Below are 18,282 nucleotides of genomic sequence, written 5' to 3' on the forward strand. Positions count from 1 at the left end.
CTGCTCTGAACCTCCTGGACCGGTTATGCAACACAAACACGTCCATGTGAGCCGTTTGTGCAAACTGGTTTTCCTTGGAAGACTGTCGTGCGAGCTTCAATTAACCAACAAACAATTCTAATAAGTTTGATTTGACTGGATTGATTCTCCGTTGTGATCGACGCAACATTCAATTCATTTCAATTCAGTTTATTTTGATTAGCCCCAAATCACAAATACAACTTTGCCTCGGAGGGCTTTACAATCTGAACACATGACATCGCTGTCCCCTCACATCGGATCAGGAAAAACTCCCCAAATAACATGACCTATTTGGTGTAATCACAAATACTTCAGCGGCTCAGCAGCTGTCTGTCTGTCTTCAAGATGGATGACTCTGTGTATTTGCTACTTCCAACCACACAGCAGGTGTGTGTCTCCATACTAAAGTAAGAGGCTGCCTCAGCTGATCTAGGTGGATCAAAGCCTGAAAACATGTTGCATAACCCGGTGTTGGTTCAGACGGGTCTGTTGCAGTGAGTTCTTTGAGCTCCTCGAGTGCTGCTGGCCTCAGGACTTAGTTGGACACCCCGAAGAGGATCCACTTGCACAGAATTTGACTTTCTGCGAAGAGGCATTTTCCTTCATCGTATCTCGTTAAACGAGACCACTGTTATGACACATTTCCACTGTGTTTATTGTGACCTCATCATGGCAGCAGATGAAACAGATGAGTGCAAGTGCGATAAAATATGCTTTATTGTCTCCACAGGAGAATCTGTCGTGGACTCATGACAATTTGTCCGAACAATAGCAGCCTCCGTTGTAGTGATAAAAGAAAGGTGCACTCAGATCTCTGCCAGGTGTGTCTGCAACCATCACTGCTGTATTGTGTGACTAAATGATCACAAGCCCCTCCTCTGCACATTAATTGGCCGCAAGGTGTCGTACAACACAACTCAAAAACAAGCGGTGATGTATTCAGCCAGTCGGATCAAAGTCGTCGTATGAGACATTTGGTATAATCTCACCAAAAAACAATTTCAACTCACCAAGCGGCGATGTACTCAGCATTAAAAAACAATATGAAGACAAACCACCATGTACTGAAGCCCATCACAACCCCAATTACACATATTGCATACGTTCCACCACCATATAAGAAGCAACAATACCCCTCGCATCGACCATGAAGACATACGTACAAATCATCCAGAGGGGAACATGAATGTACTCGTCATATTTCATGGCAATCCATCCGATAGTTGTTAAAACATTTGACTCAAAACAAAAGGTTTATCTCGTGCTGGCGCGAGAGGAAAAGTCCCCAAAGTCAGAGGGACCCATCCTCTGGGCACCATGAATACACACACTAACTTTCATGGTATTAATAAATAGATGCCATGTCGTACATTTTAGAATTGGTCAATCTCCACCATTTCCCAGATGTACCTGCGTGGCCTCTGCCAATGGTACATGCACTGCACTGTATATTGCTTTTCTAGTCTTCCGACCACACCAACGTGCTTCATGCTCTGTGGCCCCTGTTTTGTAATGCAGGTTTTTCGTTTATACGTTTACTGCCTACAAGCCGGTGTGCCATTCTGCCTCCCAAGAGTCAAAGGAAAGTGTACCGACTGCAGGACTATTCATGTTCTGTAGAAGAACTTCTAATTACACATTTAAGGTTGCTTGAGGGCCAAACTCATTTTGAGATGGAGGTCATAATTATGTTCACAATAAAACATGACATACTAGTTGCACAAGCTGAGACAGTGTAATTCCAGACACACACCATATAGAAGTTCAGTGTAATTGACAGAAAGAGAACAATGGTGTATTGTGTGGCGCATAGCATGAGGGCTCCATTAGTTAGAAATGAGGCAATTGTTTGCTGCTGCATCCTGTTAGTTAGCACAGCTGACAGCTACATTCTTCAATGAAGAGGAAATCCAGCAGTCATCTGAGTCTCATGTTTTTAAATACTGAATAGTGGGTCAACAAATGATCACAAGCCCTTCTTTCAAACTGTACAGGGCATGTTTATGTATTATTTATTCATTTTATGGGGGGGTTGTGAGATTTTGTAATCGTTCTGTAATTTCCCAGTGACCCGACGTAGGTTTACGCGTGGAGAAGCTTCTACATATAGTGTGTGTTCATCCTTCTAGTCAATGCACTGCTGTGGACGCCACATTAGTTTGGATCCGAAAGTCACACCAACCACGAATAAACTAACCGATCCAGAGGCAGCGGTAAACCAGCAACTCTCCTGGTACGGTACTGCTTTTGTCAATGGAGTCTTGTGGCTTTGAAGAGAGCAGAGATCACGGCTTCAGCTCCCCGTTGGATAGGGCTGTCTGACAGCAGGAGGAAGCGGGGACACTATTCTAAATGTTGAAATTTTATATTGAATTTGGTTTAGGTGGGCCTTGTTTCAGGCAAATATAGTGTTCTGCTATTACTTGATAACCTGAGTCACTGCTTTTTTGCTAATGGCTGAGTGGGCGTTTCCATTTGAAAACCCTGCCAAAGGGCCGCCATGTAGTCAACCTTTAAGCTGGCATTCTCTAACGTGTCTTTCTCTGCTCAGGGGTGGACATCCTGAAGCTGGTGGCGGCCCAGGTGGGCACCCAGTGGATAGACATCTATCAGTCGCTGGCCAACGCCACGGAGCGGGAGGTGGCCGCCTTCTCAAACGGCTACTCGTCGGATCACGAGCGGGCGTACGCCGCGCTGCAGCACTGGACCATCCGGGACGGCGACGCCAACCTGGCCAAGCTGATCAATGCCCTGCACAGACATCGCCGCATCGACGTGGTGGAGAAGATCCGCTGTGTCATGGAGGACAACCCACAGGTAGGCCGGACGGACGTGTGGGCGAGACCGGTTTGAACCAGGATTTATTAGAAGGGCAGCAGGGAAACATCTCTGACCTTTTCCTGTGTACACATCGTTTCCATCGTCAGCTCCGTCAACATCGCTGGCACAAGCTGTAGTACACGCTGTTCTTTGCATCTCCCTCCAACTGAAATGTAATCTGTAAGGAAAGCTGCGTGTCCCGCTGGAGCCAGTCCCTGTGGTTTAGCTGCATTCCTCACTTTAAAGCAACGGTTCACTTTAGGGGAATGATTTGATGTTAAAGCAGTGATTAAACACGCTACAGAAAAACTACAGAGTTATGGAAAATGCGTGTTGGGATGAGTGAGAACGTGAGGGAGGAAGTGGTGTGACTGTATGTCTGTTTGAGGACAGAATGGACAGCCAATGGAACCTTTGAACCATTGTTTCTGCTATTAGTCTGTATATTGAGATATACTACATGTAGATTTGTATTCATTATATCTTCTTGTGGTCCATTTGGTCCATTGAGCGTGTGCACGGTTAGCCAAACACACTACCTCCGCTGTGCTCGCACAGCTACCGTCAAGAGTAGTGAGAGAGGAGTCAGCAAGCAATGGATGGCAGTTTAAAAACAGGCAATAAAAAAGATATTTTGAGAAAGTGGGAGTCGCCGCAACCACGAGGGGTCGTTGAGCATGCGGCCATAACCGTCCACCCAAAATATAATCCTGTTGGCTGCAGCAGAATGCGAGGTTAGCTGTGGACAGACTGATAGTTGTACACATTCACTCACTCACACACGCACACACTGTCGCATGATCCTCTGGCGGACAGAATAACATAGTGTAACACGTAAACTGTTTGGTTTCACTTTGAATGCATGGCTTTATATATTTGACTAAACCTTTTGATCGTATTATTTCGATGTGGTTTCACATGATACAGAGGGCAGAATGACGTAATAGATGTCGCTTGATCGGGCTTTTTCCCAACCAATTGTGAGTGGTAAGTCCAAACCATATTCATAAAATGAGAATTGAACAGACATTTCAATGTCATTTGATTAGTCCAAAAGAAAAAACACAATTGTTGTTGTTGTGGTGACGACGCATGTCATTGGCCTGCCGTCCACAATAGAAATATGAAACAATTTAATTCAGGAATTCCTTTCTTGGAGCGAGACAGTGACAGTGACCGTAAGTTTATACAGGAGTCCATGTGAAGTCAGTACGCTACAGATGTCACAGTGATTTGCAATGGCACACATAACACCTTTATTCCTGTCCAGTTCAACGCGAGACTCTGCTCCTCCATGATGGCCTCCACTGGTTTCACAAACACAGGATGGCATGATGAGCCTGGTGCATGCTATTGAGGAAACAACTCAAAATGTCCAACTTCAGTCACGGGCCGTCTGGTATCGGCCTCGTACTGTAATCTCTTCAGAACACACACACACACACACACACACACACACACACACACACACACACACACACACACACACACACACACAAAGAAAGCCATAAACAAAAGTGATCCACCGAATCCTTCGTCACCATCTACTTACTTCTTCCTTCTCTATTAACTTCCCAGTGATTCGTAGCTTGGTGTCCTTGACTGCATCGTCCAAGGTCAGCGCTGCACAGTCACAGCATTGTTTAAAAAAACAAAACTCTCGACATCTCAGTGTCTCAGCTCTTTAGTCATCTGTTGTAATTTGTCCTTTCATCGCAGCTTAATAATGAGTAGATCATCTCCTCCGATGAAATAATAAATGAATAATGAAAATACTTGGTGACGGACAGAAACACAGTATGTTTTTGCGATTAGGCTAACTCACTCGTTTTAATGAAAAATACATGTTCAAACAATGTTTTAGGTGCATTGGAAAAACCTAGAAGCCACTGAGTTGTATCTGCAGAGTAAAGTTGGTAGAACTTTGTATGTTTCACCTCTCCTGCTAAGTGTGGGCGAAGCTTTCCCGCGGGAAAAAAAAGGTTCCCGTCAAAATAGTATCTGTATTTCTCGCAGGTGTGTAGTAAGAAAGAGTGTGTGCGTCTGAGATTGGGATGAAATGTGTGTGTCAGTCTATAGAAATCCTATAGTACTGTATTTATTATGGGGCTGTGAACAGGTGTGTGTGTGTGTGTGTGTGTGTGTGTGTGTGTGTGTGTGTGTGTGTGTGTGTGTGAGAGAGAAATGTGATGAAACACGGTAGGAGGGAGTAAGAAAGACTGTCTCCCATGTTCAAAGAAAGAAATGGTCTAAACTTGACCCTTCTGACCCCTTATAGCCTCCACTCTCACTGCCGGGTCAAATTATTATATAATTATATTTTTTTACGTTGATTACACTAATTAGGGCAAGCAGAAGAAGTTTCATACAGAAAAAGTACTTTAAAATATTTTCCGTAGATGTTCAAACTTGGAAACGGATCAATTTGACCCGCATTATAACAGGAGTGTTAACAGTAGGCACACTGAAAACACCTAATCAATGACAAGGACTGATGGCGGTACCGACTGTGCAGCAGGTTATTGGTATGACCGTATGAGGGCACTGATTCCCCAGATCAGCCAATCAGGAAAAAAAATCACTGTGTCCATGGTATTCCCATTGGAACAACTGAGTGTCAGATGGCTGGTGGATGTTTCTATTTATATCTCTGCTGCTGCAGTCTGTAGAGTGATAGGAGTGATTCCCTTTCTATTCACTCTCTTGCTGAGGAAGTGAGTTCACAGACAGATCAAAAATAAAACCTTGAGTATGTGCAGCCACCGTATTTATACCGACCTGTATAGAAATATTTACCCAGTACCAACAGCACTGACAAGAAGTCTCATTCTACACTTGGAAAGCAACCAAATGTATTCTAAGTTATTGACAGGAAGTTGACTAACCATAGTCTCTGTATACACAAAATTTGAGATTATAGTTGAATTAGTAAGTAAAAAAATGTGCGCTTTATTGTTGCGATAAATACATGTTTAATAGCTGCCTGCTTGCTCTTTTGGCGTGATCAAGTATGTACAAGTGATTAAAGAGCAGCCATGCTGTTTCACTTCCATAAGTCTTCTGAGTGCGGATAATGAATGCATCATGTTGGAGACTGCAGCAGGTCTGCTGTCCTGGGGGCGGAGCGAAAAACAATGAATCAGCGGAAGGGAAACATGGTATTATTTTCTTTGCTGTTCTGTCTTTTCGGTTCAGTAACAACAACAAAAAGTAAAGATTGTCCGTGTAATTCTTTGAAAAAAAGTCAGAAAAAGAGTCGAAAGGGTGAAGAAATAATACAAGACCAGCTATAGAAAACATCATATTTGCTGTTGATACGAATAGGTCAATGCTTCCTTTATGATCTTTCTCACTGCCAACCGAGATGGCGACGACCAAAAACCAAGATGGCGACGACCAAAAACCAAGATGGCAACAACCAAATCCAAGATGGCAACAACCAAAAACCAAGATGGCAACGACCAAATCCAAGATGGCAACAACCAAAAACTAAGCTGGCGACGACCAAAAACCAACGTTGCGATGACTAAAAACCAAGATGGCGATGGTCAAAATCCAAGATGGCAACAGCCCAAAACCAAGATTGCGACGGCCAAACACCAAGATTGCCGATGGTCAAAAACCAAGATGGCAACAACCCAAAACCAAGATGGCGATGGTCAAAAACCAAGATGGCAACAGCCCAAAACCAAGATGGCGATGGTCAAAAACCAAGATGGCAACAGCCAAAAACCAAGATTGCGACGGCCAAAAACCAAGATTGCCGATGGTCAAAAACCAAGATGGCAACAGCCCAAAACCAAGATGGCGACGGCCAAGCACCAAGATGGCAACAGCCAAAAATCAAGATGGCGACGGCCAAACACCAAGATGGCAACAGTTAAAAACCAAGATGACGGTCGTCAAAAACCAAGAGGGCAACAGCCAAAAACCAAGATGACGATGGTCAAAGACCAAGAGGGCAACAGTCAAAAACCAAGATGGCAACAGCCAAAAACCAAGATGGCGATGGACAAAAACCACCAAACTTGTCACTGTGGACTACAAGTGAAGTGACACGAGAGGGTGGAGCTAGGAAGTGAGTTTTACTTTCAAGGAGTACATTATTCACAGGACACACAGACTGCCAGGAAGTCATAAACCTCCTTCTCTTCCTCCTTCCTTCTCTGAGAGGGCAATTCACAACAAACTACAACGCAGTCATTATCCCTTCCTGCCACAATGATGCACAATCAAGTGCAATTTCTTCCATAATTGGGTGTTTATGACTCAGGTCCTATTAGACGCCTCTCAGTCCCTTCCATAAAGAGCCCCATAAGAGGATCAAATGAAACCACATCCATTGCTTCCTGGAGAACAGGACAAACACAACTTCCCAGAAACTACATTGATTCTTTTAAAAGTAATTCAGAGAGATTATCTGCACGTGTTTGTGATTATGTTTGACATTTTAGTACGCTTTAATGCAGTCTGGGAACGGGCTCATCCGCCTGAAGATGTACTTAAATGTCATTGATGAATTAGTGGTGCCGCTGAATGTACCGTGACATCATAGAGTCTCTAACCGCGGGGTTGATGCTGAGTTCCTGTCTTACCGAACATCTTACTTAATGCTCATCTGCTTATAATTACACCTGAGCGAGATTCTTTTTTAAAATCTCATTAATCAACACATCTCCAATGTGTGTGCGTGTGTGTGTGTGTGTTGTGTGTGCGTGTGTGTGTGTGTGTGTGTGTGTGTGTGTGTGCCCCCTGTGCTCTTCACTCTGCAGCACTCTGCTAACTCTAACAGTGATGCTGGCTCGCTCAGTTTGTACGTGTGTGTCCACTGAGTGTTGGGCTGTGGGCCCAGTGTGTGTGTGTGTGTGTGTGTGTGTGTGTGTGTGTGTGTGTGTGTGTGTGTGTGTGTGTGTGTGTGTGTGTGTGTATGTGTGTTTGTGTGTTTGTTTAAGTCCCTGTCACCAGCAGGACATTGTGTTGTGCTGACAGGAGCAGTCAGCAACTCACCGTGATCCTTTTTTATTTCTCTCACTCTCTCTCTCACACACACACACACACACACACACACACACACACACACACACACACACACACACACACACACACACACACACACACAGGGCCGTTCTCCGTCACAGTGACCCCTCTGCGCTCCGGCTCCGTCGTCGGCAGCTCGGCACTGAGCCGCTGGAGGCCGTTGGCTGGAGACTAGAGGCTGGAGGCTGCAGGCTAGAGGCTGCAGGCTAGAGGCTGCAGGCTAGAGGCTGGAGGCTGCAGGCTAGAGGCTGCAGGCTAGAGGCTGGAGGCTGCAGGCTAGAGGCTGCAGGCTAGAGGCTGGAGGCTGCAGGCTAGAGGCTGCAGGCTAGAGGCTGGAGGCTGCAGGCTAGAGGCTGCAGGCTAGAGGCTGCAGGCTAGAGGCTGGAGGCTGCAGGCTAGAGGCTGCAGGCTAGAGGCTGCAGGCTAGACGCTGCAGGCTGCAGGCTAGAGGCTGCAGGCTAGAGGCTGGAGGCTGCAGGCTAGAGGCTGCAGGCTAGACGCTGCAGGCTGCAGGCTAGAGGCTGCAGGCTAGACGCTGCAGGCTGCAGGCTAGAGGCTGGAGGCTGCAGGCTAGAGGCTGCAGGCTGCAGACTGGAGGCTGCAGACTGGAGGCTAGAGGCTGGAGGCTGCAGGCTAGAGGCTGCAGGCTAGACGCTGCAGGCTGCAGGCTAGAGGCTGCAGGCTAGAGGCTGGAGGCTGCAGGCTAGAGGCTGCAGGCTGCAGACTGGAGGCTGCAGGCTAGAGGCTGCAGGCTAGACGCTGCAGGCTGCAGGCTAGAGGCTGCAGGCTAGACGCTGCAGGCTGCAGGCTAGAGGCTGGAGGCTGCAGGCTAGAGGCTGCAGGCTGCAGACTGGAGGCTGGAGGCTGCAGGCTAGAGGCTGCAGGCTGGAGGCTAGAGGCTGCAGGCTAGAGGCTGCAGGCTGGAGGCTGCAGGCTGGAGGCTAGAGGCTGCAGACTAGAGGCTGCAGGCTAGAGGCTGCAGGCAAGAGGCTTGATAATATAAATCCTTATATTCTGCAGATATTTTCCATTACTCTTCATGTCTATTAAAGTTCAGGTCAGCGAGGTCATTATAACACAGCTATGCAGCTGGAGTTGGTTGTGTCTATGAAGGGTCCAGTTCTCAAGGGAAGTCAGTCACACGCCTGCGCACTTCAACACTCACACCTGTTTATCAGCATGTTGACATTAGTGAAGCAGACGGGTCGTTGCACGGTCCAGTCTTGTGAGAAAAGATGAGAACACGGGATTCTCCTCCTCTTGACAGGATAGAGCCAATCAGATGTGAGGACGAGGCGAGACGAACCTGTGACGATAACCTGTGTATGAAAGGCCCCACTTCTGTTTGGGGGGCAGTTGTTCTTGACCCAACCTGCGTGTTGCTGTACCACTCACTGCTTTTGCAATTGCAGCGCTGACTACTTTGCTTGTGATCATTTAGTAAATAAATATAGAGAACAAGAGAAGTTGTTGAACTGAGTTCTTCTGGAGGCTACACCAGGCATCCAATAATTAGCACGCATTAACAGTCTGGAGGCTGCAGACTAGAGGCTGCAGGCTGGAGGCTGCAGGCTAGAGGCTGGAGGCCAGAGGCTAGAGGTTGGAGGCCTGAGGCTGCAGGCTAGAGGCTGGAGGCTGGAGGCTGCAGGCTAGAGGCTGGAGGCTAGAGGCTGGAGGCTAGAGGCTGCAGGCTAGATGCTGGAGGCTAGAGGCTGGAGGCTAGAGGCTGGAGGCTGCAGGCTAGAGGCTGAAGGCTAGAGGCAGGAGGCTGCAGGCTAGAGGCTGCAGGCTAGAGGCTAGAGGCTGGAGGCTAGAGGCTGGAGGCTGCAGGCTAGAGGCTGCAGGCTAGAGGCTGCAGGCTAGAGGCTGGAGGCTAGAGGCTGCAGGCTAGAGGCTGGAGGCTAGAGGCTAGAGGCTGCAGGCTAGAGGCTGGAGGCTAGAGGCTAGAGGCTGCAGGCTAGAGGCTAGAGGCTTAGGCTAGAGGCTGGGGGCTGCAGGCTAGATGCTGGAGGCTAGAGGCTGAAGGCTAGAGGCTGGAGGCTGCAGGCTGGAGGCTAGAGGCTGGAGGCTGGGGGCTGCAGGCTAGACACTGGAGGCTGGAGTCTAGAGGCTGGAGGCTAGAGGCTGGAGGCTAGAGGCTAGAGGCTAGATGCTGGAGGCTAGAGGCTGGAGGCTAGAGGCTGGAGGCTGCCAGCGGGAGGAAACCAGACTCCAAGCGGCGCGAGAGGCCCTCAGACAGAGAGGCAGACGTACGCAGAGTGCTCTACCTGAGCAGAACTGAGCGGGTCGGAGCCTTTCCTAATGTGTTTAATTGACGGTGGGATCTACTTTATGGCAATGATTGCATCGCGTATGGGAAGGTGCATAAATAGCAAGACTTTGAGGCTTTTTGCACGTCACTGTACGCCGCGCTGTTACTGTGAATCTGCCGCAGCAGAGTTTTGGCAACAAAACCACCAGTTTAGGAAAAGCATCATGGCTGCGCTTTAAGCAGTGGTTCTCAAAATAACAATATGTATAGAGGAAAGCAGCTCACTGCAGCCACTAATACTGATGCAACCTGATGCTCACACATCTCACTCATTCTGTTTTCACAGGTTGAACGTTATTGTTAATATCTTAAAAATATATTCAGTGCAAAACAGGTTATTTGCAGCCACACTAGGTAATTTTTTTGCCAAATATTAGTTATTTTTTGCAAAGATAGAACTTTATTTGCATTGTTCTAACAACGTTTTTGTCTGATGGAGCAATCTGTTTTACTTGAAAGGGAGGAGTCACAAAAAGTTGGACCATTTTGTTACAATGTTGTTGGGGCGGTGGGGCGCGAACATTGTTCTTCCTCCAAAGTGGGGCGTGACAGAACAAGTTTGAGAATCACTGGCAATTAGGAGAAGCGAAAAAACAATGAAACAAACACTTGGATCGTCATTAAATTCAAAATAACTCAGGAACATTTTGGGACCGTTTTCCTGGTGGAAAGTTGTGCGTTTGCTCTCTCACGTTAGCTCTGAGCGTTTTAGATTGCAGTCAGTGCAGACCACGCGGTGTTAGCATGACAAGAATGTCGCTATCATTGCACGCTAAAGGACACATTGTGGTGTCGTTCACAGGCCAATTGGGGAGACAGAAACATTATCGTAATAAATAGAATATTCTACCACGGATATCGGGATAACCCAGTGCCAAGTACTATTACATCGTCTATTATTTCTGCTCAAGTCAAACAATACCTGCAATTGATCCTTTTATTAGCCTTATGAGAGCTGTGCAGTGCGACACACTCTTTTTTACTTGCTTTTTACGTCTGTATTCCTTGATGTTTAAACTGGCCTTTTTGCTTGATGGGGTGCACCACAGCTCCTGATCCAGCCGTAGCGGCGGTAGAAGGGTCAGCTGGGCTATAGTCTCTAGTAGTCAAGAGGAACTGGAGTTACACTGGGCAGACGGATATTCTGAACTGGAGGAGTGTGCAATGTGTCACGAGAAAGGTGCAAGCACACTCAGTCAATCAACCAACCACAGAGTTTAGATCTGTGCCACAAAGTTGAACATCAATGTGATTGGACAAAACAACACAGTTGCTGCAGTTACTTGTTGGTCTTTGTTGGTTCCGTTTTCCATCTCCAGTGTTTGCAGCGAGTGAAATGACCTCTGCTGCTGCTGCTGCGACCTATAGGCCAGACTGGGCTCAGCCGAGGAAAACAAGACGTGCTCTCATGATCACACCCACAAACCAGTCGCTACTGGTTCAGACCACAGGTTCATTACCAGAGAGAGAGAGAGAGAGAGAGAGAGAGGAGGGGTTGCAACAATAGAGGAAGGACAGAGAAAAGGAGAGGCAGATGAAGCGATAGACAGATGAACTGAAACAAAATGGGACAAAGGGAGAGAAGAGAGGGAACAGAGGAGGACGAAACAATGAGAGAGGAAGAATAATGATGGAGGAGAAGAATAGACGAGTACACAATCATGACAGGATGTGGAGCTAAACAGATAGAAAGGAAAGAAAATATATATGTTTTTTAAACGAGATAAAGAAGAAAGGATGACTAAATTAATAAACAATTTAAAATAACATTTATGTTGTTTCTAAAATTAATATATTATTATTCAGTCATTAAAAAGGCATTACATCTGGTAAAGAGCACATTATGACTTGTTTTAACTCAAAACTCAAAGTTCAGGGACTTGGGACTTGACTCCAGACTAGCTGGTCTTGACTTGGGACTTGACTCCAGAAAAGCTGGTCCTGACTTGGGACTTGACTCCAGACTAGCTGGTCCTGACTTGGGACTTGACTCCAGACTAGCTGGTCCTGACTTGGGACTTGACTCCAGACTAGCTGGTCCTGACTTGGGACTTGACTCCAGACTAGCTGGTCCTGACTTGGGACTTGACTCCAGACTAGCTGGTCTTGACTTGAGACTTGACTCCAGACTAGCTGGTCTTGACTTGGGACTTGACTCCAGACTAGCTGGTCCTGACTTGGGACTAGCGAGTCTTGACGAAGGACTTGAGTGCAAAGACTTGAGACTTACTTGTCACTTGTAAAACACTGAATTTGTCCCAAAGTCTGCTTCCTGAGCACGGCACACCGCCAAAATAAAGCGCGTTTCACCGTCTTGATAACTGGTGCTGATTGCAAAAGGCGATACTAGGTAATGCAATCAGAAGAGGAAGAATGATTTAGCATTCGTGTGAAAAGAAAAAGAACATCCTCGTCAAAAGAATGAGGATGCAGCCAAAGAACGAGGACAGAGAGAGACGGAACAAAGAAGTGGAAACACCAGCCGGTGTCTCTGAGTGTTGTCACGCTCGTGTTTCTAACGCTCCTCCCATCTTTCTGTTTCCATCTACAGTTTGACATCAACCAGCTGCTGACCTCAGTGAATGTAAGCCAAAGCTTAAGTCCCGCCCACAGGCCGCTGGAGTCTCCCAGCAGCGCCGGCGGCGGCAGCGTTCTGGGCGTGGAGCCGTCGCCGGTGGACCGCACCAAGGGCTTCTTCCCCGACGAATCAGAGCCCCTGCTTCGCTGTGACTCCACCTCCAGCAAAGACTCCGCCCTCAGCAGGAACGGCTCCTTCATTACCAAAGGTGAGCGGGTTTACCTTTATCAACCATGACTGCAATTATAACTGAGATCATAACACTGATGAAGGGCCATCAATGAGGCTTTAAACTCCAATGTAAACATCATTAGCCAGAGTTTGTTTAATTTCAGGATTTCAAAGCTGGGTGATGATACAGGATAAGATGATTCAGGAAAAGTTCCGCCGCGTCTCCGTGGCGTCTTCACTGAGTGAGGACGGACAGGGTTCACTGAGGGTTGCTTCATGCAGCTGTTGCATGTCCATTTCTTAACTGTGGCAGCCATTTTGGCAGGCGACCAGTGTGCTCTTAAACACTGTTAGCATATCAAGGGACTGTTTTTGGACCCTCACTCCCACATGACCCGACCCGGCACCTCTGGAAGACATATGATTGTTCTGGAGGAGAGACGTGTTCACGTCTTCACACCAAACGATTCAGACACTCATTCAGGTGGAAAGCTCTGCGGCAGCAGCTCAACATGCTGTGGAGGCTGGCTGCCCTCTTGTGGTCACTCTGGGTGTTGCTAAATACAATTCAATGTCTAATATTGGATCAGCAATAATGCTGTATTTTAGTTATGTGATCAAAGAAAACTGCAATTCATAGCCAAAATGAATGGGATGTTTAATACAAGTTTTACCTTGAAAGGTCTGTGGCAGTTGACGGGTTTATTGGGACCGATAATGACTACTATTAGCTACTGACACTCATGATGAACTTTGTACACATTTCCTACCTGTTTGCTAGCTGCAGTTATCCTGCTCGTCAGCAGTTCACTCGTACCATCCACTCCTCATCGCTGTTAGCAAACGAGAGCAGTTTGTGCTCCGACAAAGTGGTGAGGCAAAGCTAACAAGCTACAGTAGCATCCTCCTCTCCGTCCGTCAGAAGCTCGCGCTGTTAGCGGCGGCCGGCTTTGGGCCAGGCAGACAGAGCCTCTGTTCAGATTGACTACATCTGGGTTGATTTAGCCCCAACATGGTTTTTAACCCTAGAACAATAACGTTAAAAATAGTCACACTATCACTAACGTCGGGTGAATTTCTCCCGATGTAATGTACCTGATCAAATATACTTCTCATCGAAATATATTCAAATACAACAATACAAGGCAAGTTGAAGTACTCTTCTTCTATTTTACCCTATAGAACTTCTCATAAAACTATAAACAGGTATCACGGGGAGACCTTAAAAAAAGGCTCAAAATCCGGTGAAAAATTTGGGAATCGTCATTAAAACATGATTTAAAATATAAATGAAGGAGCTATGAACTTGTTCTTTGGTCCACATGTTCCTGGGACATGTGAGTCTTGTTCTGTGAAGGAAAAGTTAATTCATGTTAAAACCCATCCGGAAAAAATAGTCACACTATTACTAACGTCGGGTGAAAATCACCCGAACAGGTGCCTGTAGAAAAAAACAGGGATTGGAGCAGGAAGACACACCCACATTCAATAAGACACGCCCACATTCAATAAGACACGCCCACCTTCACTCACGTCAGTGAGCAGCATGAAGCTACAGAAGGACTCACGCAACTCAGACAAAAGCAACACAATGAAAATGACGTAACAACAATCACTCGACGTTAGTGTTCTAGGCTGAAAATGCTGGTGTGGCCGGACCTTCAAAGCTTCAAATTTGCCAATACCTGCATTTTGGCCCACTCTGAGGCAATATTCACTCTCCTCTGTTTTAGTTTTTCACAAACTAAACAAGATACATATCTGGCTCTTCGTCTGTTGTCTGTGCACTTTATTTATTTTAATGTTGTATTCTACTGTAGAATAGTAGATTTAATTGTGAATATTGCTCCCATTATTGCACTTTGTTTACCGTTAAATGTTTATTGTTAAATGTTATGCACTTCCCGCCAGGACACATTCCTTGTATGTGAACACAGACATGGCAATAAATGGTTCTGGCTCAGATTCTGACATAGTCATTTGATCCATTGTTAATATAAACAGCATATTGATCAGAAGAGCTTTATTCCCCATCACCGTTTCCCCTCCAGAGAAGAAAGACACCGTGCTCCGGCAGGTGCGTCTGGACCCGTGCGACCTGCAGCCCATCTTCGACGACATGCTGCACATCCTGAACCCGGAGGAGCTGCACGTCATCGAGGAGATCCCGGCCGCCGAGGACCGGCTGGACCAGCTGTTTGAGATCGCGGGGGTCAAGAGTCAGGAGGCCAGCCAGACGCTGCTGGACTCGGTCTACAGCCACCTCCCGGACCTGCTGTAGGGCGAGCGAGGAGGGAGAAACCCCGCGGATGAGAATCGGCACAGGAGTGAAACAAGGAGCGTCTCTGTGGGAGGGATGACTCGGATCGGACCGAGTCTGACATTTCACGTCGTCACATGATTGGAGCTACGTGTTGTAGATGAGGTGGCGATCAATTCCCCTCAATGGCTCTTTCACATCTTTACTGGTACTTAACCCTCCTCTTCAGTTGTCTTGTGTGTACACGCTATTCCTTCACAAACACCTCCACCCTCTGCCGAGACACAGGCTCAATGTGATTAAAGCGCACTGAGTGTCACACCAGGAAGTACTTATATGTACTACGTGTACAGCCTTGTTTAAGGTGGTAGGAGAGTATTTTGACCAGAACTTAGTTTCTATATCTCAACTGGCCAATGCCTTCACCGTTAAAGGGTCGTACCGGTGTTTTGAGGAGTTTTTTTTTGTCGGCCGTGCCAATCGTCCTGGCTTCCCCTGCCTTCAACGTGATTTCAGTGGTCGAAACAAAAAATGTATTCAACATGGTGGGTATGGCTAAATGACAGGAAACTACACACAAACAATCTATAACTCTAAATGACACTGTATTATTCTTAGGGTTTTCAGGGGTTTAGGGGTCTTGTAAACCACATTCACAGACATTTTGCCAAGCTAAGATTTGGAGGAGCTGGTTCCTTTTCTCAGCCCCTCATTTTTGGTTATTCTACCCCGTCTAGTTGCCTGTACCCGGAGCAAGATCCTCTGTGGTCATTTGAGCTGGTGAGCTACCAGACCAGCAGGGGGCAGTGTCAGATTCGAGGGCTGACCTGCTGCTCTGGAACCAAAGCCATATCTCATACGGGATAAAACGTCAAAGTAATCCAATATTACATTAGTGGAGTAATATCCACCGAATCTAATATTATGATTTATGGCTTTGCCTTTGAACATTATGCTTTTGGACAAAAGGGTCTCAAACTAACAGTGGACTGAACATGAAGGGAGCAGTATTTACCGCCACTGCCTTTGCTTCTCTGGAACCAAAGTAATATATCTAGAAACGGTTTAGGTACGTCGCTTTGGAAACTCTGTCGCTGTTGGACTCAAGGACAGTCTAGAATAACTCTACCAGTACGTCTCTGCTAGCTAGCCTCGTTTGCCTCAACACGTGTAGCGTTGATAACGGGTTCTTGATCCGTTTGGGAGCTCCATGTATGGCTGTCTGAGTGTTTCAGTGCTCCAGTAAAAACAATAGAACAGTGATTTCTTTCTTCATGCTACATGCTCTATGTAGTGGATATTAAAATCTAACAATAATGCACTAATTCTATTTTCTAGAGAGGCTGACTGTATTGTTCCTTCATTTTCATCGTCTTTTATTCTGAAATGCCGTTGCCTAACATTTTAATTGTGTTGTCATGTTTCTACATTTAGTTTGATTATAGTATGGTAGCACCTTTTTGTTATACTTTTACTGTTATACTTCATTGCGTCTGGTGTTTTCGCTCCCTCACCGCTTGGCTTGATGACGATGACCTGGCCGGGATGTAAGTCATGCATTACTCCATACTTGAAGTCTACTTGTGTTACTTGATTGAAATGAGGTAGAAATAATGTGCTCTTTCAGTTTCTTCCAAGTTCCAAGTTCTTAAAATAAATAAAAACTGAAAAGCACCACCAAAAAAAACAAAAAAACAACTCATGGACTTCCGGAGAGGACTTTGCAGGCGCCATGAGAGCAGCGGCATGATGGACTCTGTTTTCACCAAGCCAGTTACTCTGGAAGCTCCGTGGTGCTAGACTCACCGGTTGGCCTGACGCAGGGGTCCTAACCCCGGACTAAGGACTAGTATTCCACATAAAGCGAAAGAGAATGAAGGTTGTGTTGCTGAGGATTGTGGGATGTTGACGATGATGATGAGAATGTGTGAGCTTGCTCTCCACGATGCTGTGGAGACTCAAACTGCAGGGTGTGAGCTTTCTTTCTTTTCTTTCTTATCTTCTATGGAAGTCTGACAGGATGATGGTGAGGTGTGAAACGCACATGTGGCACGAGTGGATGATTTCATTAACGTGTGTAACCAGTATGTTTACTACTATGTAACCTCTTAAATTCAACCAATTAAAGCTCAAAGCATTTGTCATAACTGTGTGTGTGGTTGTCACTTATTCAGGCTACATCCACACTACTACGATTTAAAATGGACTTTTGAAACATAGCGTCTGCGTCCACACAGCAACCCTTTGAAAACGCACATCACATGACCATTCACGCACACGGGGCGTGTGCATGACGGTGTGAACAGGAAGTAGACGCTCTACACACTGCAGATGGTTTAGTTGCAGAGGAAGAACGGCAACGACGAAAAGAGGAGCCAGAGATGTCTTCGCTTGGAGCGACGACGACGAGGCCGAACCGCCACTCAGTCATGTGGCCAGAGGTGTCAAAAGTATTCACATTCATTACTCAAGTAGAAGTATAGATACTATGGTTTAAAAATACTTCTGTAAAAGTTGAAGTATCAACTCAAGCTTTTTACTTAAGTAAAAGTGTAAAAGTACTGGTTTAAAAACTACTTAAAAGTATAAAAGTAAAAGTAATGTAAGGGAATTTTTTTCCATTAAGGACAAACTCTTAAGCCGCGTCTCAGGGGCCTATAGTGCACTACCCCACCTCCCCCAAAACAATCATTTTTATAAAGGCCATAATGACTATAATGTTTTAAAATGTTATGTTGAAAAATGTGGGATGCACTAGGCTACCCGTTTCAGCTGCATATATGCCCATTTCAAATGATCACATTTTATTACAATGCAAATACATTAAAGTACCATATGTGTACTACTGAGCATTAACATGCGTTTCATGGAGTGGAAGACATGATAACTAGTTGCCGATAAGTATTGTAATAGTGCAAAATAGGCGGCGACTCCGACACAAACACTTAAAGCTGTGGTTCTCAAACTTTTCCTGTAAATAACATAATTGTGTGACTCATCTGTGCTTTTATAAATAACAGAATAAAGACAATTGCAATCACTTTCAAGTAAATCAGATTGCCCCATCATACAATGTTTTGTGTA

The 18,282-nt window shown here is 46.0% G+C and overlaps 1 protein-coding gene across 1 annotated transcript in view; it reads left to right on the top strand.

Moving 5' to 3' along the window:
* The window catches only part of tnfrsf21 (tumor necrosis factor receptor superfamily, member 21), a gene marked incomplete at its 5' end in the record, with an annotated part of 49,645 nt that extends 32,300 nt beyond the window's left edge, over positions 1-17,345 (top strand). The window contains 3 exons of the mRNA XM_079215136.1: positions 2,573-2,838; positions 12,741-12,975; positions 14,990-17,345. Coding sequence (XP_079071262.1) covers positions 2,573-2,838; positions 12,741-12,975; positions 14,990-15,219 — 731 coding nt within the window. The 3' untranslated portion in view covers positions 15,220-17,345. The remainder of the gene's footprint in view (positions 1-2,572; positions 2,839-12,740; positions 12,976-14,989) is intronic.
* Positions 17,346-18,282: the final 937 nt, after the last annotated feature.

This window comes from Taurulus bubalis (assembly GCF_910589615.1).
Source record: "Taurulus bubalis genome assembly, chromosome: 3".
Lineage (NCBI taxonomy): Eukaryota > Metazoa > Chordata > Actinopteri > Perciformes > Cottidae > Taurulus > Taurulus bubalis.